Source organism: Toxotes jaculatrix, chromosome 8 (assembly GCF_017976425.1).
Source record: "Toxotes jaculatrix isolate fToxJac2 chromosome 8, fToxJac2.pri, whole genome shotgun sequence".
NCBI classification, from domain to species: Eukaryota; Metazoa; Chordata; class Actinopteri; family Toxotidae; genus Toxotes; species Toxotes jaculatrix.
The window spans coordinates 8,024,800-8,050,065 of record NC_054401.1 but is presented as its reverse complement, the minus strand read 5'-3'; the positions used below and the strand labels follow the sequence as shown (position 1 = coordinate 8,050,065).

At 42.0% G+C, this 25,266-nt stretch overlaps 2 protein-coding genes across 7 annotated transcripts; one reads left to right on the top strand and one right to left on the bottom strand.

Annotated features, from left to right (window-relative positions):
* Positions 1-1,335: 1,335 nt before the first annotated feature.
* Positions 1,336-4,439, top strand: cited4b (Cbp/p300-interacting transactivator, with Glu/Asp-rich carboxy-terminal domain, 4b). 2 transcript variants are annotated; one of them, XM_041045272.1, is made up of 2 exons: positions 1,336-1,531; positions 2,472-4,439. In XM_041045272.1, exon 2 carries the CDS (start codon positions 2,477-2,479, stop codon positions 3,224-3,226), a length of 750 nt encoding a protein of 249 aa, XP_040901206.1. In that variant the 5' UTR covers positions 1,336-1,531; positions 2,472-2,476; the 3' UTR covers positions 3,227-4,439. The 2 variants fall into 2 exon arrangements, with proteins under 2 accessions (XP_040901206.1, XP_040901205.1); XM_041045271.1 differs by having other exon boundaries at positions 2,468-4,435.
* Positions 4,440-10,689: 6,250 nt separating this feature from the next.
* On the bottom strand, positions 10,690-25,027 carry LOC121186446 (polycomb protein SCMH1). Of its 5 annotated transcripts, none has more exons than XM_041045184.1 (17): positions 24,869-25,027; positions 24,186-24,317; positions 22,948-23,019; positions 22,595-22,672; positions 22,246-22,316; positions 21,897-22,131; positions 21,363-21,451; positions 20,801-21,062; positions 17,333-17,577; positions 16,817-17,008; positions 15,870-15,996; positions 15,359-15,559; positions 14,784-14,954; positions 13,967-14,089; positions 12,816-12,944; positions 11,777-11,910; positions 10,690-11,570 (listed from the first exon to the last, which is right to left on the bottom strand). In XM_041045184.1, the coding sequence occupies exons 3-17, from the start codon at positions 22,970-22,972 to the stop codon at positions 11,451-11,453; spliced, it is 2,202 nt and encodes a 733-aa protein (XP_040901118.1). In that variant the 5' UTR covers positions 22,973-23,019; positions 24,186-24,317; positions 24,869-25,027; the 3' UTR covers positions 10,690-11,450. The 5 variants fall into 5 exon arrangements, with proteins under 5 accessions (XP_040901118.1, XP_040901121.1, XP_040901120.1 ...); XM_041045187.1 differs by having other exon boundaries at positions 20,816-21,062; XM_041045186.1 differs by having other exon boundaries at positions 20,801-21,059.
* Between the last annotated feature and the right edge of the window lie 239 nt (positions 25,028-25,266).

The window sequence follows — 25,266 nt, the reverse complement described above, 5'->3', positions numbered from 1 at the left end:
CTGACCTCAATTCCACTGAACATTTATTTGGGCACCTGAAGACTGAGAAAGCCAAGCATTCTGTGACACCACAAGAAGCTCTTTGGAACACTGTCAGATAATGCTGGGATCACATGGATCATTGGGTTTTGACCATACTTGTGGAGTTCATGCCAGTTCCAGTGCATTCTGCCATCAAAGCAAACATTAAAACCAGTAACTAGTTTCAGTATTTTGCCTGATAGGAATCCATTAGTTGTACATTTTCATTACATAAGAAAACTGACCAGACATGCTCTACTAAGAGTGTTCATCACAGCACAAAAAATGATGTTGATTCTGTGCTTTGTTTGGACGGACTGGCTAGGTGAGTTTCTCAGAAAGCCCCAACACCTGGGAGTGGCTTATTAACACTAGCTTAAAGTGGCCGGACAATGTCAAACAATGACAAACGTCTGCCAGTGGTTGCCCATTTATAGACGAATTCCCCCGACAATAGATTGGCTCACCCTCCCAAAGTGGTTCCATTCATTTGCAATTGCAGGCAAGAGGTCGTTGTCCTGAAGTGGGCAATCAAGAGACGTGCACATCTGCAGAGTGGAAGTACAAACACACACGGAAACACGCATACAGAAACATACGCACACGCATGCATCTACAGTCCACACACGTAAACGAGGCAAACACACATCCATGCACAGCAGTAGTTACACTGCTGCTGCAGCCAGTGTGGCCGAGAATAGCACACGGCTACATTCCTCTGCCCTCCCTCCACTGCCTGGCTGAGGCAAACACACAGCAGACTGGTGGGTCACATGGACCAACAGTGATCTCAGTCTTGGAGATGAAGTGTACAAGCACATACCAGGGTAACACTCTTGTTACACACACGTAGGCCAAACAGATAAGTAGGTGCAGTCAAGTTAGGAACATGAATTATTACTCTAATGTTATGGTGTTTGGCATTCACTGTCCAATATAAGAATGCATGCTGATATACATAAATAAAACGAAAACAAATATATATATCAATAATATTCCTATCTATCTACCTATCTATCTAAAATTAATCAAACTTAATGACAACCGGTGTATTTTACTAATTCAAGCACAACAGCAGCAGTTAGTTATGAAGACAAACAAGATGTCCAAATATTCTTTCAAAAAGAAACAGTGGGGAGGAGGGTATTTAAATTGGCTACCGTGTCACAGCTCTCCAACAGCCCTTTTTTTTTTCTACGTCCATGCACAATTATATTAAGTAGGGCCAATAGGAACAAAGAAGAGGCAGGACCGAGGCTCCACCTCTCCCCGACTGCCTTCCTCTGAGCTTTTTAGATGTACATAATCCCTGAGTTGACCCAGAAAATAGGCAGTCGTTTCAAGATCTGATGCGGCAGTCTTTGTGCACACCGTCCCCGCTTGAGCATGAAGCGTAACCCTGTGGAATACATACTGTAATTCAGAGGAGCTTTGCCTTGCACAGGAAAACTGTTTTAAAAGACGGAGCTGAAGCAAGTCGCGCAACTTTGTGAAAACGTAGCGGATACGGGTAAGTGGTTTTTATCGGATTTATTTGTTGGAGAAATTGGGGTTTTGGTCTGTGGTGGTCTCAGGGACTGCTGCTCCATTGTTTGCATTCCCCTGTTTAAAACTCGAGATTAACAAAATGGATAATGTTAGTCTGCACCGTCGGGGAAATGACTGAATACAAACATTTAAACAAATCGACACGATGTAGTCGGAGAAGCCCGAAGCCTTTGTTGAATTTTAAGCTTTGTAAGAAATGTGGTGATTCAGCTGTTGGGGAGATGTTGCATGATGTCAGTGTTCTTTGTTGCAACCTTACGTGCGTAAAATGTAACAGATTTTTCTGCCTCAGCTGACATGCAACATAGATGGGATTTAAGCAATGTATTAAGCGATTCACGTATTTTTCCTCTGTTTTGTCGATCCCGCGGTGCACGAAATTTCCAGCTGTAAAAATGTACCCAAACAATGTATGTTAACCTGTAATTTCAACCTGGGCGTTCATACCTTGGCACAAAGAGGGGAGGTTTTAGGGAGACTAAACACACCAGAAAGGTTTTCAGTGTTCGCCAATAGGCAAAACAATCGTGCAGATATTTTTTTCCCCGGAAGCGTTTTCAGTGGTTTAACTTGAGGTGGAATTGTGACATTACAAGGAAAAATGTGTCTTTGTTTCTTTTTCAATGAAGGTGAACCTTGTGGTCACTATAAGAGAAGTCAATTGACAGGGTATGAAATTAGTATGAAGCACAGCAATGTAAATCACACATAGCAACATTAACACTGTTGTTGTGCATCTTAACCAGTTTGATACTGGTTCTAAATATGTGCACATAATGCCAGCATTAACCCTGATGCATATTCTTTGTAATGCACATTTTGTGAAATGTTTTTGCTGATTCCAAACATCTTGTTTGCTCCTTGCATTGTCCTAACAGTATCTCCTCTCTGTTCAAAGACAGGAGGCATGGCAGACCATCTGATGATGCCCATGAATCACAGCTCAGCGGGCGCCAGTCTCCACGGTTACAGGATGGGCATGAATGGTGGCCTGCAGGCAGGTCACCAGCAGCATGCCAACCAGCAGGGCATGCGGGCGCTGCCCAATGGCCAGATGATGCACTATGGTGGTGCCCAGGCCAACATGGAAACTGCCATGAGGCAGCGGCCGAGCATGGTGGGCGGACCCATGAATGGACAGCTGAATGGGGCCCAGATGGGTCACCACCAGATGACCTCTGGTAACATGATGTATAATGGCCAGCCCCAGCAGCAACAGCATCACCCTCAGCAGCAGCATCACATGCATCCACAGCAGCACCAGCAACAAGCCCAGCACCCACAGCAGCAGCAACAACAGTTCATGAATGGAGGGTTAACATCCCAGCAGCTCATGGCCAGCATGCAGCTGCAGAAACTCAACACCCAGTACCATGGACACCCACTGGGGCCTATGGGTGGGAACCACATGGGGCCCACGAACCAGTACCGCATGAACCCGGCCCAGCTGGCTAACATGCAACACATGGCTGGGCCGGCCCTGGCCCTGAACGGCATGGATGCGGATATGATCGACGAGGAGGTCCTGACCTCGCTGGTCATGGAGCTGGGCTTGGATCGAGTCCAAGAGCTGCCAGAACTCTTCCTGGGCCAAAATGAGTTTGACTTCATCTCAGACTTTGTCAGCAAACAGCAACCTAGCACCGTTAGTTGCTGAGAGGACGTGGTTTGCAAATGGGGCACAAATGGACAGAGAAGAGTGAGAATTGTCCAGGATGGATGAAGGGTGCTCGTCTCTTCACTTTTTATTTTGTGGGCACCTCCCTGTACAACTAAACCAAGTTGTGAAGCAGGGTGCACAGAAGAGAACCCTGGATATCCACAGTGAACGCACAGTGCTCGAGTCGCACATGTGCTAGTGGCCAGAGGGTGGCTGGCTTTAAGGCCTAGTTCCACCTTTCCCATTTCCTGGACATGAATGTAATAATGAAATGCTGAAATTCTTAAAAGCCACTCTGAACAATGCTATGACACTGTGTATCCTCCAAGCCCGGACTCCATGACAGCTTACCAGTAAAAAGGTGTATTTATTTATTCCTATCTGAGAAAACCAATACAAAGAACAACCACCTTCTCCATTTTGGGAACCAAGTGGCTTTAATGATTTTTTTTTCTCAGAGTAGGATGGGGAAGGAAGTAAAATTTTAAGTTCTCTGCTTATGCTTTTTCCCATTCTATTGGCCTAGTATTAAAAATAAGCTCAAGATGACAAGGTCATCTAAAAAGAGCCTGATTTTTCTATCACAAAAGTCAGACACAACAGAAGTACAATGTTTTCTCATTTGAATGGGATTGTCATCCAGATTTTAAAATGGTTCACTTTTTGTAAAGTGCTGCCTTTTTAGATGTGATGTTCTCAAAAATCTCCTGCTTGTACTGTATGAAGCTGTATAACTCCAACATGTCCACACTGTTGTGTTCTATTGGAGATGTAGAACCGCCTTAATCACGCAGATTCTTATTTATTGGTTGTTTATATTGTCCCCTTTTTGTGGTCAAGATGGGGGGATGGTCTTTGTGAAAGGGGTTTTGAGGATCAATAAAGATGGCCTGGATAGAAGTGTGGCCTGCTTTTCCATTCATTGCACAGCTCTTCCCCGGGGCAGTGGAGAGCTAGCTAAGTGCTTAGGTTAACCTGTGGGTGAAGGGAAACCTCAGTTTCTTTTAAGCCTGGGATGGAAATGTTTAAACAGATGCAATATTTATGCTTTTTGAGAAGGATATCTACACTAGATCTTTTCTGTAATTTCCACTGCTTAAAAGTCACAGTGCCACACAACTGGCATGATTTACATGTTTTATAAGAGCAACAATATTATGCCATAATACATCTGATATGACATCCCACATAGTGATTTCCAAATGAGATTTACTGTTTAACATTTATTTCTTAATGATTAGCTAAACAAATGCCATGCACTGACATTAAAGGTAATGAAAATATCCCTACAAAGGCTGGTGGGTTTGCTAAAAGCAGCATTTAAATAACACTGGTTTCTCTTTAGCACCCCAAACATTTGTTTCTTTGCTGTTTGTAAGGAGTACTGTGAATGTGTGGTTGGGGGTGAGGTGACCAAAGAATGCTCACCTTGATGGGGGTTTAATTGACTTAAAGCTCGTAAGCCCTGAGTCAAAGACAGTGCTGCCTTCACCCAGTGAATGGTCAGAAAAACTGACCATTGGCTTAAAGCAATAACTTTGAACAAGTGACCTATGCAAACTCAAAACAGCCACTCTCCAGTCTATGCCACAGCCAGTTGGAAGAGTAACACAATTTTCCTTGTATAATTGCATTCATTATGAAATGAGGGTAAAGAGATTCTCTGCGGTGGATGAGTTTGCTGGATTGTTTTGTGCCTCCGGGCTATGAAAATGCTTGATTGAGGTCATGTTGGGAATGTCACTGCCGTATTTAGCTTTTCACATTGTCAACAAAGGCATCTTTAGCAGCATCATGAGTAACAAGGGGAAAATGAGAGCATGTCTTTTTTCGAAACCAGGAATAGTTCAATTTCTGAATCGGTTCTGCTCTTAACGAAGAATTATCTATTTTCATTTGTCCAGTTGTGTTTAAGGCAGATGAGTTCAATTTGAAGCTTAGTATTATGGATGATCCAAACTGAAATATGGTGGCCTGAATATGGGCTTGTTTCAAGTAACAAAGACTTGCTTAAGGGTGTGTGTGTGGATTTTCTTGGCTTGACACTGTCAAGAGAATGGCTCATAAGTAGGCCAACAGCCTTGGCACGGTGCTTAGTAACGGTTGTGGGTCCCTTGCCCAGTACCAATCTGGTGAGATGGTCTTCTGGTGTGTGGCACATGGGGCATTCTGGCACACTGTCAGAACTCTGTCTCCTCATATATCTCATAATTGCATGCTGCACTGTGAGCTCCTTGTTTAGCCCCAATTAAATGCAGAAGTTTTGTTTCTTGATTGTGACTCCATAGACGAATGGCTAACTATGCCAAACAGCCCTGTTTGCTCTCCCAATCCCTTGTTATGACTGCCGCCTGCCTCACAGAGGCCAGTCTAGACGCAGGCTAAGCAGGGTGGGACACTCAGAGAGACGTTTACAGTTACTTCTGTTTTTCTTACTCTCTCGTTTTCAGCCCACCCACAGCAACTGCTCAACACAAGACTGTGTCTTCCTGTGGCAGCAGCTTGCTGTTCTCTCAATATAACTCAGAGCCTAAAAGCCACATTCTGATAGAGAGGCTGACAGGCAAAGTGAAAGAGACAGAAGATAAGACGGGGGAAGAGAAAATGTTAGGATTTCTCCAGCTCACAATTAGAAATTAGGTGGAGGGATTTTTTTGTTCTGCTCTACGGGGATTTCTTAGCTGGGTTTTCCCACAACACTTTTATGATTCCATTTAAAACCCTTCAATAGATGTCATGCAAGGTCTGCTAAATGCAATCCAAATTACAGCCCTCTCCTCTGCCTCATATCTATAAATGAACTGTATATCTTAATGCATTGAGTACTGTCTAGTTTTGTCTTTCCCAGCTCTGGTCCAGCTGGTGCCAAGCCTGAGCTCATGGTAATCTCGGGCACTAACTCCAGTGACAGATAGGTGGTCATTTGCTGTTGTCACGCATGGCCAGGTCTTCACATGCACACACACACACAGCATCAGCACACAACCTGATCAAACAGGCAGACAGGGATACCTCAATATCAGTGTGAAGCCAGGGGAAGATAAAGGATTTATGTCTCAGCTCTGACCATTGTGATCCTTACACCCTCACCCACAGCATGTTGGTAGACAGTGGTGCATCCATTGGTATAAATGAGAAAATCCAGTGAGTGAAAGAACAAAATTTAACTGATGTACTGGATGCTGTGTCATTACTCAAGTGAGTGTTACCTCTCATTGGAGTTCTAATTTTGAGATCCACAAACATCACGTCAAGAATCCCCTCCGTGTGGATAACTGTAAAGCAAAGAAATACACAGTGAAAGTGAGAATCAAACTTGAGTTTCTCATATGAGACAGTGAGTTATTTATTGACAACAAAGGCCATGGTTCTGTGTGAAAATATTGTGTGGAGAGGGCGCATGTTTGAACTTGTCTGCTTTAACAAGAGAGTTTGGAGGTTTTTGGCATGTCTTGTGTTAACCTGTGTGCAGTTGTATGTGAGAGTGTGTGTATGTGTGTGCTGGCAGGGGGTAAATAAACAGCAGATCCCTCAGGGCAGGGTTCATTCAGTGGACATGTTGCTCAAGCCGAACTTCCTGATTTTCTAGCTGAACAGTCACCTTGTATCTCCACTTGACATGTAATCTTATTGGACGCTGCTCTTCCCTCCCCTTGTTTTAAGTTCTCCCTCATAAAAAGGCTAACACATCACAGATATTTCAATGCAACAGACCTCCCCTGGAAAACATCAGTTTTTGCACTGTTGGATTCTGCTCCTGGGCTTTATAGCAAAGCTCAACAACTCAGCTTGCAAGCAACAAAACCCTTCCTCTTTCCCACAAGAGGGAAAGAGCAGTATAATCACATCACACTTTCTTTCCTGGAGCCGCATAGTTTAGCTGTGTCTCAGTAACTGTTTTGTTTTCCATATGAATCCTGCTGAAGAGGCTTTTGAATTCAGCTATGTACCTCGTACATGCACTCTCCAGAGGTGAGCGGCTGATTCTGGCATGTTGGGGCAGGTGACACAGAGGTTGCCTAGTGACTAGCAACTCCTCTGACGACCCCCACTCCCCAAATCTGGGGTTGAATGGTTTGCCAGCTCTTTGAAGTAAAGGGAGTGGGTGTAAATAATTTATTTTCCTGCACACAGCTGACACTTCTCCGTAGAGGCAGCTCAAACACATCGAGGTGTCCCAACAATGTCTAAAGGTGGTAAATATTTAAGGGTTGTGTGATTTACACAGTTGGGCCAAACTGAGCAGAGATGCGGTTTCGCAATAGTGGCAGAAAGTAAACCCTGGTGTCAGCACATACCCAGTAGAGATTTCTGGTAACATCTCTTGTTAAAATGTTGAGCATGTTTTTTATTTGGTAATCTTTTAACTGCACGGAATACCAGATGGAAGGGGTTTTATCATGTAATTCAAACCAACTCAGCCATAGAAATAATCTTAAATTGCCTTTCAGACTACTTTATTGTTTGGCACTCCGATGTGTTAAAACCCGCCAAGCAGATTATAAAGAAATAATAATATTTAACTGGGAATTGACACAGTAAAAGCAACACTTGTGCAATGTAATACAATCTAAAACAAAAGCAGTAAAAATAATATTACACTTTTAAAGCTTAAAATGTTAAATTTTTGTTGACAGTGTCAGCAAGGTATTAAATCAACCAAGGTGTTTCTGTTCCTACAGCTTACTGTACAATATAATGTAGAGTTGAATCTGACAGTCTCAACAAAGAAAGAACATTATAAGCTTCACAAAGAGTATGTTGCTGAAAGGGATTTTCACTGGACTGCATATATTGTAGAGAAGTTTATATTATTGTGTTCACCACCTGTCCATGCAATTTAATTTAACTCAGTCACACAGGAAAATTGTTTGGCTCAGCACAGGAGAATTACAGGTTCGTAGGTTAGAAAAGAGGGAAACAGTATTAGTACAGGCTATGTTCAGTACACAGTGTCTTTGTGAGCAAGGCTTTAAGCCTGCGTGCTAATCTGGTAACAGTGGCAAGCACATGCTACCAGGCTATAGGCTGGGGGTGGAATTAATACAAGAGAGTAGTTCTTGTCAGGCTTTACAAGTGTTATCCTGCTGGTGAAATCTACATATACTGCAAAAGCAGCATGTTTTGCTAATGAAAATCATGTGCATTTTTGTTTATGCCAGTAATTTTCGTGTTATGTTTGTTATATATGTGCTTCTCTGTGTTGTTTGCATGATTTCTGCCTTTTTTTTGCACTCACTGATAGATAATACCCACGCTGCCGTGTGACCAATTTTCCTTGCAGGAAAATCTGACATTAGCTGGCCCACACCATCTGTGGGCAGGGGCCTGACAGGGTGAGTGTGTCGGGGTGAGGGGCTGTCAAGGCAGCGTTCTTAGCAATATTATCTCCCAATCAAAAGTCGCTGGAGACAAGCAAATGAAGCAGGTCTGTGGCCTCAATTACGGAAAGCGATGAAATCAAATTTGATTTTTATAAACATCTGTAGCTAGACATGGCTGTCAGTGTCTGTAGTACAAACAATTTCTAAGTAAAGAAGAAAACTGAAGCTTTGGGCCAAGTCCCCTCAAATTTCTTGGCTCGTCTGGGATGTGATCCCATTTTCTTTTTTGCATTGTATTATGTATTGCACTAAAAAACAAAATAATAAACCTTAAATGGTGACAGTCAGGTTGATGTTTCATCTTGTGTGCTTAGTTCTTGAGGCATTTGTATTTTATACAAGGCCAGAGAAAGCAATGCATGCATTACAAAAAAAAAAAAAAAAAAAAAAAGACGACTTTGCACAATCTGGAAAAATGATCCAAAGATCAACCTGACAAAAGAAATTCAAGCAAATTCATTTTTAACGGAGGCCTCAGGGCTTCGTATGCACACCAGAACCCTCAGCCTCATTGAAAGCACCTCAACTGACAGCCCAAAGGCATGCTGGGAATTCTGGGATCAGCTGGAGAGAAGGTGGCAGACTGATCACCTTATTTTTGTACTGTTTCTCTCTAACTGTGCCCACACTTGTCTGCAGAGTGCAACATGCCATGCTGGTTCTGCAGACAATATGGCATTTTTATGCTATAACATGACACCTAAAGCAAAGACTCGAGAAAGCTGTTTTTTTTCCCACAGTGATGACTGATCTGCAAGCCCGCAAAACTTCCTTTCATACATACTGAAACTGTCTCACAGCTCTATATAGTGTATGCCTGTCGGGGCAAAGACAGTGGGTGACTCAGGAGCTCTGCAAAGCATTGTTGGTAAATATCAAGGGTAGGATTTCCCCAAAAGTATCTAATACCCCCATACTGCATGTCATAACAATAGCGATAATCTATTCTGGTTGTATGTTTTCACAGGACCCAGCCAGTGATGTTGGATATTCACCTCAATACTTGTAAATCTCTGTCTGCTGCCCTATCAGCAAAACAAGAATGGCAAGTGATAAAAATCCCCCTGTAGTGTTAGGAGCTAAAGTGAAAACTCGCTTCACAACCTTCACAAACACAATATGCGGCACAAGGAGCTGTTATTTCTATAAATAGCACTGGCTTCATGCACAACACTTTGGCTACTATTACACATCAACAAGCACAGGCATCAGCCATGAGCTCTGAGCTTGTCACATGTGCCTGAGCATAACACACAAACACAGCACAGATTGTGTTTATGTGTCATATGCTCACACACAGACAGAGACACGCATTCATGTCAGTTAGAATCAGTGGGTTTGGTCACTGTTTTCTACCCTACATGATATGTTTTCCTGTTTTCACTAGGAGGATGTGGTTAGATTTTTCTGTCTTGTGCTAAGTTGTTTCAGTAGACACATTTTCTTTTTTCGCCCACAAGCCTAATAGCCCACTCATGTACTGCCAGAAACAATGACAGCAATTTTTACCAGAAACATAAACAATAGATATAGATAATCAAAAGAGAGGGTTGTAAATACGTAATGGAGAATAAATGAACTTACAACAACACAGGTGAAATATTGACTATGAAGAAACTATATATAATAGCAACTGTAAAAAAAACAAACAAAACGAAAACAAAACACTTTTATGTGGTATAAAAATATCAGAGATTATCATGCTGAGTTTAGCAGATGGACATACGGCCACCTATGGCAGTGCATGTCAGTGGGCCCTAAGGAGAAACAGCAAGGAGACACATTGGCAAAAAAAAGTAAACAGGGCTGTGCTGCCCTCTTTTGGTGGACTTCTGTAAATGGGGAAAAACCCTCAGTTAATAGCACTCTATTGGCACTCTTAGGCAAATTAAATGGAGAATATTGTATATTGAATATTGTACTATGTATATAGTATAGTCTAATTTAAATATTAAGTGAACAAAACAATTTGTATAGCAAAAGAGTGTGAACACAGGAGACTGTTAGCAGGATGTAATCAGAAATAGTGGCTTAAAAGGCTGATGCTGCAGAGCAAAACTAAACCAACTGTTGAATTATTATAGATTTATTGAACAATGTTAAGTATGATAGGACTCTCCATGTAGGAACTCTAATAATATAGTATAAAAAATTAAAAAAGTACAAATAACAAAGACAAGACAAGGCATTGTAAACAACATCCAGGAGAAGACAAAAGAAACAGATTTCCTCATGGCAGTATTTTCAGAATAAAATTTTTTTTTCCTTTCATAAAATGTTTATTCTCCCCATAATTAATATTGTTGTAGTTGAAAAATTGTGCCTCAAACAGAGACGTTAATCTGAAGAATTCCCAACTATTGGGATGAATGTAGTGATTTCTTCTTTTAGGGTTTTCTTTCTTTTAGCATATCCAACACAAACCGTTGAAAAAGGCAAAAATACAAGTCCATATATTCATGAAGTACAAAATATGAAATGTACAGAATAAATGTAACGTAATAAAAGCAGGCCAAAAAAGCCTTTTACAGTTAAAATGGCCACATATGACTCTTCAAGTTATACTGAAATGCAAAACAGATGACAGACAAGTGGATGATCCTACGTATCCCATGCTGCCTTAGGGCTGGATTGTGCTACACAAAATAAACATTCCTCATTGGATGAGGTCAGGACAGGGGTATGTAATACCAGATATGGTGGTCTGATGGAAGTTGCTACATGTAAATGGTCAGCATACATCCAATATGCAGTGCATGATATACTGATTCTACAACAGGAAGGTGGGAGGTTGGAGTTTAGTCCTTTGGAAGGCTGCTGCTGGTCGGCTGACCTCCTCAGGGTCGTTTGAGCTTGTCAATGTGGAAGGTGAGTTTGAGGGCGGGACCAAGCTTCAAGCCCATATATTTCATCATCATGTCACTACGAAGCAACAGGAGTGCTTTGCCGTCAATCTCCTGTAGAAGAGAGAGGGACTATTGAAAGCAATGTTCTGTTATTAAGCACTGTCCACCAAAATTGTGAAGGACTAAACAAAAATCTATGTCTAGTGTAGTCTTAAAAAGTCTATTTGAAGTTTCAGAGAAAAAATGTGTAGGTTTATATGTTCTAATGCAGCACACAGTTATTTTCAGTATCTTCACTGTTATGGGTGAATACGAACGTGTTTTCTGAAAAGGTCAGCATGTGGAGCCAGCACTGGGTCAATATCTCTGATATACTGCATGACATCCTCCACTGTCCACAGGTTGGGGTCCTGACCACTGGGCCTCGGGCTCTCCCGGAAACTGCCTGAACCTGAGGAAGCAGAGGCACAAACTCAAATTCATAAAGACGGTCATTCATTAGGTATGTCATCTGAGTAACTGTTAAATTTTACTGTGTAACTTTACATTTTAACAAGGATCCACTAACCGACCAAGCATTAATACACATCCTAGCTTGCAATACCAAAATATCATTCAGAAAAACACTATATATTGATCAAGTAACAATGGTTGGAACTGTCCTAGCACACAGGCTAAGGTTTAGCCTGTCAAATAAATCAGATATCTTCCTAACAAAGTGTCCTGTACTGCTAGGATGGAGTTGTAAAATCTGCCTTATCCTTTATGACAAAAAGGCTACTCCATGCCTCAGTGGGATGTGATGTAAATGTATCAGGACACTGAATGTAGTAAAACAGAACTCTCCACTATTTGTGGTGTATATCCACACATTTAGCCACCCTAAGTAATTCCAACAGTCTGGGAGCTTTAAATGTGTGAACATTTTTCATCTTTCAAAAAAAAAGTTAGTCTTAAAAATGGTATTGGTTAAAGCCTGCTTACAGTTCATTCAATGTAATTCTTCTGATTAGGCCACATTCAGACAGCACTGGGTGAAAATTCTTCAGCTTCCTTATGCATTCAATGTGGCATTAACAGCACAGGTGTCCATGCAGAGGGCTCCATCAAAAAACAAGCAGGTTCTTCATCTGGCGAAGTACTACGTTGGTCAATCAAATGCGTGTAAGCAAACATTCCCGGGAGATTAACTTGGTAACGTCGTATTTCTGCAGTTTCTGTCTCGCAATCTTCGGCTGCTTTTCGGTTTTGGTCTGAACGCCCACTTAGAAGCATCGCAATCACTACACTTAAGTACAGAAATGCTGCTCATTTATGTGCAGAGACAGCGTTTCCTGTATCAATGTCTCTTCCTACCTGTAAAGTTGTTGTGCAGCAGCTTGGAGGGAGACCTCAGTCCGGCTGTCAGTCCCGTAGAGTTTGGAGAGAGAGGGCTCTTCTTTAAGTGCTCTGATGCCACAGCGCTGTTCTCCATGAAGGACTCACCTGGGAACAATGTAGACAGAAACCTTCCCAGTGAGATAAATCAACATGCTGATACTTAAACAATCCTAAATAACAGAAGAGATCACCAGCCAAGAAGTCCAACATAGTAAATACAGAATGACTGAAATGCTGAATGTGTATCATAAAAGGAATGCAACTGATTTTTTCTTATGAAATATTTCACACTGATATGTAACCCTAAGAGAAAACTACAGAGATTTGAGTGTGTTCTGGCCTGTAAAAGTAGAAGGCCCTTTTAAAGGGGGATATTACCCTTTAACATAAATCTCTTAAAACATTCCATTAACTTAATTAAAATCTAAGGAAACTGAAAGATGATTAAATGATTAACCTCCTGCCCCAGAGCTTAATACCACTCGCTCCAGAGCCAAAAGCTTCTTCTGTTTTACTAGCACCTTTTATATGATTATATAACACTTTACTGGACAGTTCAGAGCAGCTGATTATTAGAACAAAATGTCTTATATAAAATGTGGTGCAGTATTAGAATTAAGAGCCACTTATATAAATAAACACTTTTCAGTGGACAGCTTGTTTCATCAGTGAAATCCTTTGATTTAAGAGTATTTCTAATTCATATTTTATTCACAAATAAAGCAGCAATGAAAAATACTATCCGAAGGCATTTTACAAATTAGAAATTTACTAGCCAGGAGCAGAATACTTCCCATATACAATGATCCAGCAATGCACACAGTGGGTACAGCAAAATTTAGGCCATATCTCAGCATAAATGTAGGAAATCACAGCAGCTGACATAATATTATAGAAAAAAAATTACTACTGCCCTAATGGTAAAATCAAAGTCAGTCATTAAAAGCAGTAATACTGGGTAATAAAGGGGGTGAGCATACAAGTTAGAAAATCCAAATGTGCTACTGACAATGTTCTTAGTCCTCACATGGCTGTCATCTGACCACGAATAATACCATAATGCATGAGGCCCAAGCATGAGACCCTTGGTAGATTACAAAAAAAAAAAAATTACAAAAGTAACATACCATCAGAGGAGTGCCGAGGGATTTTGGCCAGTTTCTGTGGTAAGGGGCTGTTGTAGTTCTGAAGGAACCTCTTGGTCCCTCGGCCCGGGCCTGTCGTGAGGCTGTCACCAAAACCTCGCCTCTCTGAAACCACAACATACGGGGTATAGATACAGCCAGAGGTAGACTCCATCAAATATGTCAAATATTTGGTTTGTCAGCACTGTCTCACACAGTAAGCTTGGCAGTGAACAGTAAATTCACCCCACTTTTTCACTCCACTTCAAAAATGTACCTTTTTATTAGTAAGCTATTAAATGGCTTTATAGCTTGTAGCCAACAAATTCTTTTTATGTCTGATTTATCTTGTTATCTTGTCACAAGAAATCTAAACTCTAGCCATAAAATTTGAAGTTTCCCCACATTAAATTTATTAACTTTAAATAAGGTTATTTGCCTTTTGTGCTGCAGTGTAAAACACGCTCTACAGATACTTAGGGGAGGCATGTAGTGCGCTTCCCTTGAGCATTTGTAAGATTTGTTTCTTAGAGGCCTACTGCCAACATCTCCACAACTAAAGCAGCTGTAGGAGTGCTGAGTTTTTTTATTTCCTAAAATAAACTGCATACACAAAACTGTAAGATCTACTAGATCTAGTTGGTTTTCTAAACATTCTTCAGAACAGATGTGTCCCACTCCCAGCTCTCATATTTGATTCCAATAATAAGGACAAGTTCAACATGGTTGTTGTAAATATTATTTTGCATTTACCAAACATGGTATTACAGCCTCAAAATGAAGATGTGAACACACAGTTAGAAAAGTGCACAGCACTGACCTGTAGTGTAAGTGTGACTGTTGTAGTGCAGGCCTCCTCTGGCTACAGGCTGGCTTCCAAACAGAGCATCGCAGTGAAGGTTGTGGCAAAGTTTTTCCAGGAAGCGGAGAACGTAGGTGACACTGCTGACTGTAGGCAGGGTCAGGGTATGCTGCTGCTGATCAAAGTAAGCTGGACAGGACAAACAGGACAAAGGACAGATAACCGTATGATGTTCAGTGACACATATAGTCAAAAATGAATAAAAAGACATGTTTACAGATAAGAGAGTGGGCTTTAATCAAAAGTTTTCTGGACCTCACATTTTATGTAACAATTATAACTGAATTAAGGCAAGATCCTCATTCTTGAGGATTTTTTTTTCTAATACCAGAAATAAATGCTGAAGATAACTGAACAAAGATGTGATCACATATACCACATACATAAACATTTCATACAAACATTTCAGTAAACTCCTCCTGAAATGCTGTTTTTCTCAAGGACTTTCTGCAGGTGGAGAGTGATAGTGTGAAATCATATTTAAAAATGTTATATATTTATATCATACTTTAAAATGAATGTGTAATCCCTACCTGAAATGACTTCGCCACCTTGGCCAGATTTGAGACAAGAGAAGACGGTGCCCTGATTGTGGGCAGAGTCCACACAAGCCTGTACACACTGCTGAAGCACTGAAGAGGCCCGGCCTGGCCCAAAGTGGTCCGGGAGCTGCTGGATACGCCTCTGGTCCAAATGGGGTCCCACCTTGCCGTACTTGTTTAGGTACACACAAACTACGGGACAGAACAATATCACTTATTTAATCAATTAAATCGCCACTGTTGACCATAAACCTTGTTTCCAAGTATTAAGCCAAGTTTCTCTGCATCACAAAGACCCTGGTAGGTACAATAGACAGGTATTGTATTTTTGCTGTACTGAAGCCAAGCTACTGTACATCTCTATTGTCTGTATCTGTCAGATTCTGCTGCCAAAACAGCACAAAGACAATGACACTGTATGTGTGAGTGTGACAGCATGAGTCCCAGTGAGGAAAACCCATCAATAATAATGTGCATGTCCATGTCTGTGGACATCATATACCTGTGGGAGCCTGTAGTGCAGAGTTGGGGATGGTGGCATTGTCCAAAGGTACAGTGCTGGTGTCAGGCTCTGGGGTACTGCTGGTGGGAGACGTGGGGACTGGATTAGGTACCACGCGTGGTTTTCTCTGGATACAAACACACACATTTCACATTTTACAACATTTGTCTTTTTATTGGTTTATTACGAAAGCATCAAATGTGACTCTTTATGCTGCACAAAGTTATTATTTTCATATTCAAACTCATAAAACAACGTGAGTGCATCCTGTAAATGTAACAAGGTGTAACACAAGAAAGCAAAATAAAGATCAAAAGGAAAATTCATAACTCTGCCAAGTCCTTCCATTAATCTCTCCTCAGAACATTATTGGGATTTGATGAGTACAGCTACCTGCTTTGCCAGCACATAAACTAGATGCTGCCAACATCTGTTATGTACAACAAGTGTTTCTGCCCATTTCATTTGAAATGGAAACTAGCTCAATCTGCCTTACTTGGAAAACGCCAACAAACAGGATGGTACAGTATTTGTTTACACATCTTCACCCAAGACACAATAAACATGTTGACAGGTGGACTCTTTTTCAGTTTGCTTACTATTTTGTGATAGCATTCTCTTGCAGTGTTGTCCAGTTTTAACTGGTCGTAACACCACAGATGAGAACGGGATGTTGCAGAGTAGAGATATATATATAACAAGCTTATCCACAGATGTAACATCAATACAAGAGTTACTCTTTATCCCTTTTTTGAATTGGAACAACTTGTCTAAGTAAAGAACATGAGCACTGGACAACACATGCTGCTGACTTCTGATATGCTAATCGCTGATGTACTAAGTTTTCTAAAAAGCACACAGGTTCCCTTTCATGCAGCCCAATGCAATAATGTAATATTCAGTGGTCCAGCGATGCCAGTGTTTATGTGCATGTACTGAAAAGCTACCTTGCTTCCAGGTTTGGGCCCTCTTTTCTTTGGGATCTTGATAGGTTCTGCCTGAGCCTGGGCCTGTTGCAGAGCTATCCTCTGTGCCCAGTTGGCAGGCAGTCTGCCCCTAGTTCGCCCTGGGCCTGTCACTGGCCGCCCTGGGCCAGCCATTGCATCCTCCAGCCAGCCTGCTCTCTTTGCCCAGCCCAACTGCAAACAAAGAGAAAAGGAGACACAGAGATATTATCCTCATGAGATTTATGCCATCCCAATTCAGTGGAGGTGAATGGGATTTTGATTGTGGTGCTCAGCATGGAAAAGTCCCCCCGGAGTCTCAGATTTTTTTTTTTTAACCTCCTCTGTATTTGGGAAGAAGCAAAAATCTTAGACACAGAAACCTGGTAAACTAAAATCAAAACCATCTGCATGGCTAGATACTATCACATATAAAATATAATTTAGGTGACCTGACCCTGCCCTGCAACTAGGAAATCATCTGGGCCTGATGGTATCTTTAAACCACTTCATGCCTACCTTACTGCCAGGCTTGGGCCCTCGTTTTTTAGGGATCTTGATGGGCCCCAGGTCTTTGCCTGGCTGGATGCTCTGTGGTCCCAACGCTGAGGCCTTCTGACCCCAGGGCCCTGTGACCTTGGTTTTCCTGCGGCCTGGCTTACGTCCTCTCTGACCGGGGGGTCTGCCCACCGTTGGGGTGGGGTGCATGGCTGGGCTCTCCACGCTCCCGTCTGTCAATGCCCCAAGGCTCTTAGGCAACACTACTGCATAGACAAGGATGGACAGATACACAAAAAAAGGGGAGTTGAGGAAAAAGCCTGGGCATGACAGCGAAAAAGAACCAATTAAGAATGATAGCTCCAGGTTTCCTATTTAATCACAGAGGGTAAAACAAAATGTAATCATTTTTGCACAGTCAGGGTTATTTTCTCATTAACTGCATTAAAGAGAAGGAAAGAGGGTAAGAGGTTACATCAAGAAGCACTCACTCCAGTTCATTCTATGAATTTTAACTTTCAGTGAACTCAAAGGGTATAGTTGGATTTCTTTCTGCATATAAATAAGGTCAAAGGACTCAGACTCTAGAGAAATTCACTGCAATGTGGTTTTTCTACATGGATTTAGGGGAGGGACAAAAAGCAGTGAATCATGATACACTGTTTTGCAGGATGACATCAATAAACTGCTAGTGGTTATCACAATACTTTCTCCTTATAAGCATCACAGACAAAATTCCATTCTCTTCCAGTTTATTTGGGGTGGCCGGGTTAATCTCACTGGTCTCAAAACCTGAGCAAATAAACTTAGACCATCTGCATGGTAAAATAACACTAAAAGTTAATGGGGAAAATATATATCATTATAGTGGGTACAATATATCACTATCGTATTGTATTGTGAAAACTAATAATAATAACCAATAAAGGATAAAAGATATCAGACAAGAGGTGAAGGATAAAAATGAGCCATTTTACAAGAAGGGACAGAGGTAATTAAAGATGATTTTCTTTTGGCCTACACTCAAGTCTCTTATGGCTGAAATAAAAAGGACAAACGTGTGAACACTTTAAAAGCCTGAGAAATAAACCCTAATAAAGAAGCAAGCTGCTGACAACTGTGAGACGGTCTTAAAATTTATCTCTCAAACTCCCTCCCATGAGCACAAACCCTTCCCTTTCTTGTTGGTATTTCAGAAATCACATGAACCACAGGGGGAAAAAAGCACAAGCAAAAAAAAATTAATAGAGGGGCTACATTAAATACATAAAAACAGCCAAATAAGCTGTGTACTTTACATAAGCCGCTGCAGCTGGCAAAACGTCAAGAATGTGTGTGTGCAAAAACAACCACACAGGAAAAAGAACCACAGTATAGCCAGGATAGCTGGATTCACATGCACCTGCAAGGCTACACACACACACACACACACACACACACACACACACACACACACACACACACACACACACACACACACAATGTACGAGCTAAAATGCACTGGTATTTATCCTGGATCAACCCATGACAGATTTACGAGAGGAGCAGCCACATTCATTAACACAGGTCTTGGCCCATGGGGCTGTATTTATTAAACACACTTTTACACAGGAGCTCCAATCAATGCAAAGCTCAGTCTACCGGCTACTGCTACCTTCCACAGGAGAGCCACTGAGAAGCTAAGAAAAAAAAAAAAACAAGACACCTGATTGATCCTCCACAGTCTGGACACAGTCTCCTAGATAATATGTTTAAAAGGTTTACAGAGCTCGAGGTTACATGTTCATTGATCAGTGGCAGCGCTTAGAAATACAGTCAAACAAACGCTTAACAAGCCAACCCTTGTTTTTTCCCTCTCCTCTGAGTGCACTGAGTTCATTGAGTTCACAAAGCCACCACTGCCAGCCTCATATTACAGCAAGATATCTGCTCAAAAGCTTTTAATCTATCACTCTGACTGCATTTCTGTATTTTCATTCATCTTTACTCACCTCTTTGGCTCAAAGGGAAGTCAAAAGTGTGTGGTTGTCTGCGCAGCTGTCCTCAGATTCACCCTCTCCTCCTGCCCTGTCCTCCTCTCCCACTCTTCCCCTGCGTTGCTCCTCCTTTCTGTCTTTTTTCCTCCCTTCTCTTCTACTCTCCTCCCACCATCTGTTGACAATGTAAACACTCCACCTTTCACAGCGTATGTCTGTCTTTTCTCTTCGTTCCTATCCTCTCTCTTAACTCAATTCTCTAATCTAATCAGACCCTGTTTGCCAGAGTGCCAACGAGAGGCCCGTGAAGGGGGCACCAAGGCTCGTTTCAACCACGTCATGCCCCGAATCTGCCAACTGGGTGAGTGCCAGGCCTTCATAAAACACTAGCAGGCTACAAAGACATGTCCTGCCTCCCCATTTCCCTCCTTCCTTTTCCACTCCCTCACATACTGTGGATTCTAACAGATGAGTACAGTTGACCTTGTGGCTGCTAACCCTTGCATCCACTTCTTCCTTTTATGTTTCTTGTATAACAAATTGCTTACTCTGGTTCCCAGTTCTGGGACTTTCTGTCTCTTGGTCCTCATGTTAAAAAAGTTAACATGGCAACAACTTCTGGAATGCTCCAGCTTTAACAGACAGTTGACTGGTGGCAAGAAAATCTCCTTATTGGCTAAATGGAAAAACAAAGAAATGTGTAGTACTGTTCACTGTCAGAGTGTGGCTCAAATGCAAACAACACCTCAGGCTTACCCACAGTAACATGTTACAAAGATCAAATCCGGTGTTACTTGATATTGGACATCAAAACTGCCAAAACAGTTCAAAAGAACATGATCTCTGGAGAGAGATTCAGCACAATCAGGAATTAAAAATAGAAAACTCATGCTGGTGACTTGATCAACTGTTCCACATGATGCCTTCAGGCAGATGTACTCACATCACACTGCAAACTAGAGTGCACCAACCACACCCACAAATACCATGAAAAGTAATAGTAAAATTCCAGTAGAATATGTTGCTGATAGTACTCTAATAATAAACCTCATTTCCTTGCACACCCACACAGGTGTTCTCAGTTAACCTCTGCCCAGGTTATGGCTGGCTGGAGCTATGGTGGGAATTTCCTACCTAAATGTACAAATAATTAATTATAAAACTGTCAATTGTTGCATCTTAAAAGGTGCAACTGGAGGGAGGTCAATTCACCACATTTTGTACATACTTCCACTGTCCTGAGAAGACACCCAATCTGGCGAATAAGTGAATAATCCACTGCCCAAAACCTTGTAAAAAGTTTTCATTGGAACCACTTCCTACTAAAGAAATAGTCAGAGTGAAAACTGTTGTGATGACGGGGTTACTGAAGCTATCTGACCACCCAACAGACACTTTGGAAAAGCATACTGTCAGCTTAAAGGTAAGTGTTGTGATATCTTTTCTATGTAACTTGGATGAACAGAGGCTTTTAAAAAATGACAAATATATGACACAAAAAAATTCCACCCACTGTTTAGGTTCACACCTTTGGTGCCAGGTGGCTGAAGGTTGTCTCCAGTGAGGGCGCACCAGCCAACAGGGAAGATGTCTCGTGAGTCATAACGGCAGTAGTAGTCAAAGGCTCCCCGCCAGCCATCAAAGGTGACCAGCACCTCGACACCCCGCAGTGCGCCCACTGTGGCTGGACAGATAAAGTGGGGATTTTTCCGGTCCACTGCCTCCAGCTTCATGCCCACCTGGAAGGAGTTCTGCTCTGGGGCGGGAGGCTCCTGCTGGGGAACATGGAAAGAGAGAAAGGGGTCAGGTATGGAAGTTTGCATGTGTGAATATTTGTGTATTCATTTGTGCCAGGGGTGTACAGTAAAATCAACCAAATGCTGGTGAAATTTAGCTATGGATGATACATTTTCTTAATATACCAGACATTATGGGAGTTAACAATCTTTCATGGACCAAAAGATCCCGGTGAACTCTAGCATTAAGGAGTAACTAAACAAACACTTATTTTCTTCATAAAACAGGACAGAAACGTGTTCCAGAGCGTGTTTAGGTCGTGAGCCTTGTACAGGTACCTTGTGAAAAATGCGAGAGGGTGCCATCTCAGCTCCATTTAATGTTTTCAGAAGGAACATGGGCCAGGAGGAAGCATTGAGACGGAAACCTGAAGAAGATGACAACTGTTGTTATATGTAAATCAGCTTTACATTCGAGGGTTATGTAACCAACATAATGATGCTGACATAGACAGATCATAAAAAAAAAAAAACTTGTAGTGTTTAACTGACTAGTCCATCGGCTGAACATTAAGCTGCGACTATTTTGATAACTGATTATATAGTTTCAGCCATTTTTCGAGAAAATGTCAGAATAGTCAGATTACAGAGTGCTCTTCTGTTTTTTCACATGGGTATTCAATACAGAAATGCCCTGGGTAGGCAGCTTTATAAGCTGTGTCAGGAAGTTATTTATAGGCATTTACATGATACATTGACCATCTGCGCTCAGTCACTGACATCTAGTGGACAAAATTAAAAAAAATCCAAAATATGAAAGGAAGAAAAGACGCTGTGGTATCAGTGGGAAGACTTGTGTGTGCTGGTCCTTACCAAGTGGTGGCTGCAGCATGCCTCCATTCTTCTCACAGTTGCCAATAGGCTGGATCTCTGAGGAGTCAACCAAGCGCCAGAAGTCGTTCTTGTTGTCAGACCCGTCCAAACGCAGCCGCAGCCGTGAACCTGTCAGGCCCACCACTGTGGCAATGCAGGTGGACGTGGTGTTTCTTGGATCCTGGGCCTCCAGCTTCATCCCCGCCTTGAACTCATTAACTGGAGGTGTAAGGCTCTAGATGGTGATGACAGACAATTGTTAGCTGGAGGATGGCACTAAAATAGCAGCAGGAGGGGAAGAATTTTGCACAAACAGTCAAGAGTGGACATTCTGCAAGAATCTGCTGACCTGTCTGAAGCATGAAGCAGGTGCAGCAACAGCACCGGTCTCTTTCAGGTATTTCTCCCAACTGAAGTGCCCTGCCAAAGAACAAGAACAGTTAGAAAGGTTTCATATTACAATTGTGTTCTATAAATAATTAGGTGAATCATACATATGACCTTTAGTGCAGTGTGTGTGCCCAAACAAAAGGTATCAAAAAGAGAGGACATGGGGCTTAAAATCCATGAACAACATCAGTAGCAAACTTTGTCTTGATGATTAATGAAACAACGCTGAGGCAAATCCTTGGGCACAGTTTCCTGTTAGTATTGTCCACAGTTACTTCATATATCAATGGCTGGTGCGGGTTATTTACCTTGGTACTGTGAGGGCACTCGGGAGGGCCGTCCACTCCGGGCATGCTTGATCCTTCTGGCATCTTTCCACTCTATAGCTGGAGAAGCCAAGAAAGACAGAATAAGCTCTCAACTATGGGTGATTTTCTCATCAGTCAATACCTTGCAATACCTGCCACAATCTCTGCTCCAACCCATTGATGAGGATTACAGGACTATTACTAGCTAATACACGAATCTGCCTATACAGAAAAAAAAAACTAAAATGTGTCATACTTCTAGCTTTCCATGCAAGCTACTATGAATACATGTGCATTACAAAGATTTGTGAAAAAAATTGTATTATACTGAGAGTGGAACAATAAAACCTTACCTTTCTGTGGTACAGGTTTCCTCATGCTCCAACAATACTGACCAAGCTCACGATGCAACAGTGGCCTCCACTCTAAAGACGAGAAAACATACACAAATAAGGAGCTAACTTACAACTGCATGAACCATACACTAGTGTGTGAAAAATGGTGGAGAAATTGGTGACTTGCAGCAGTACTCAGACCAAAGAGGTGAGGCTACCACGTGTAAATTGTGCCACTGTATGAGGGTAAAGGAAACCAGAGAGATGCCTTTGTTATCTTTCGTAGCTCACTGAATTTCTCTCCTCACGACAGGCAGGGGGTCGTCATGGGAGACAGACGGGGCAAATTCAACAAAGAGGCCCAAGATCATGCCAGCTATGCACTGCATATGGATTTCATTTACATTTTCACGCTTTAAAGATTCATTTTAAGAGCAGAAAGCTTGCTGTCCTGACTGCATATGCAGACAGTAATTGAAATAAAGAAAGGGGACACAATATTAAAACACCTCTAAGTATGAGGAAATAAAATCCAACAGCATCTCAAACCTCTAAAGTGACAATAAAATTGAATTAACACATCTCTAAAAATGACTGTGATATTCATCTCAAATTGCTATTATTGTCCTTCCACGCAACTTTAATTAAACACTCCCATGCAATAATCATGAACAATTAAACATATTCCCTCTGGATTAAAGAAATTTGAGTACTGCCCATTATCTAAAAATGGCCGTGCTGAATGTTTACAAACTTTCTCATCATCAATTAATGAACAAGGGTATAGAGAAGGGCTGCATGTTTTGAGGCTCAGTGACCCCTGTAACCCAGACAGAGGGTTCACCTACATTACCAACCAGACACAACATACAGGTCAACGGGTCAAACTGACACAAACTTCAAATAGCTATATCCAGTCTCACAGTTGTCCCAGTTGGTTGTAGTCCAAACAATGGAAAAAATATTGCATATGGTGCACAGCAATATAAGAAATGAACAGAAAATACACACAAGCTCTTATTCTAGACCTACACAAGCTTTCATGCGAGGAATTACATGACTTAAAACTGACACAGTACACAGCGACACTTGTTAACCATCTGCCAAATATTTGAATGTGACCAGGTTTATTTTGAGAGCTGCCTTAAATTATCCATCGAGTAGACAAACGAGTAAAACAAACACAAAAAAAAGAGCACTGATAGAGGGCGCGCAGTGTAATTTACATAGGGAGCTGCTCATATAAACATGCCTACCTTAAAACTTCATAACCGTTTAGCGGCGTTTCTCCTCTCCGGATGATTTCCTTTTCAATAGAAGTGCGCCTTTTTCCTCCGCCAAGGGGGATGGCGTCCAAATTAAAGCGACCCGCTCCCTGTTTTTTCCGTCTAAGAAAGTGACAGGACAGGCATTAGAGAGCTCAGCAGGTACACCTTCCTCCTGTTGCTAACCCACAGTGTTCAAAACTCTATTTCCACCTAATGGTACTTATTTGACATCTCTAAGACACGACATGTTTCTGTTTACAGCGAAAACCTCGCGTCTTGCGTACCCGAAATTTGATGAGCTCCATTCAAAACACAAAGCCAACACATGGGACCCCCCCCCCCCCCCCCTCTCTCTCTCTCTCTCTCTGTGCTACATTTGCATGAGCGCTAGATGCTCATTTACGTGACGGCAGCGCTAATTGTCTTATTCAGGAGTTAAGGCTAGATTAACGCCAACGTCCAGGGTACAAATCAAACAAGCATCTTACAGAATGAAAGTCAAACATGCATGCAGCCAGCGCAGCCGTGCAGACACCTCAACCAGCATGCTATGCTACGCACGGCTACACAGAGACATGCCCACTGCCTAGGATGCTAACTTAGCATGCTAGGTGGCTCGCTAGCTCGTTGACCTGATTATAAATATTAGCACTAGCAAAACGGGAGCATACCAGCACAGTGAGGCTAGCCAGTGCTAATCTGGGCTCAACGCTGAAGCAGAGCCTAAAAGGAGACGTTGCTCGGTGTGTCCGAGGATGTTTACCTAGCTTTGTAACGTGTGTGTTTGTTTCTGATGTGGATTTAGCGCTTGTCCGCCATTTTTTTTCTACACGGTGAGGAGGGGGTGTTTTGCCAACATTTTTTTGTTGGGCAGTCAGTCAGACAGGCGAGCGAGCCGGAGGATGGCAACAGGGGAATCGACGACCCCTGGCGGCCAAACCACGGTACGTCAAACGTGGGAGACAACATAAAAAGTAAAAACTATATTGATTTTGCAGTTTTACCCCAGGGTAGATATAAAAATCTATGTAAAATATCAGTTATCTCTTATCCGTCCTCTTCCACAGTG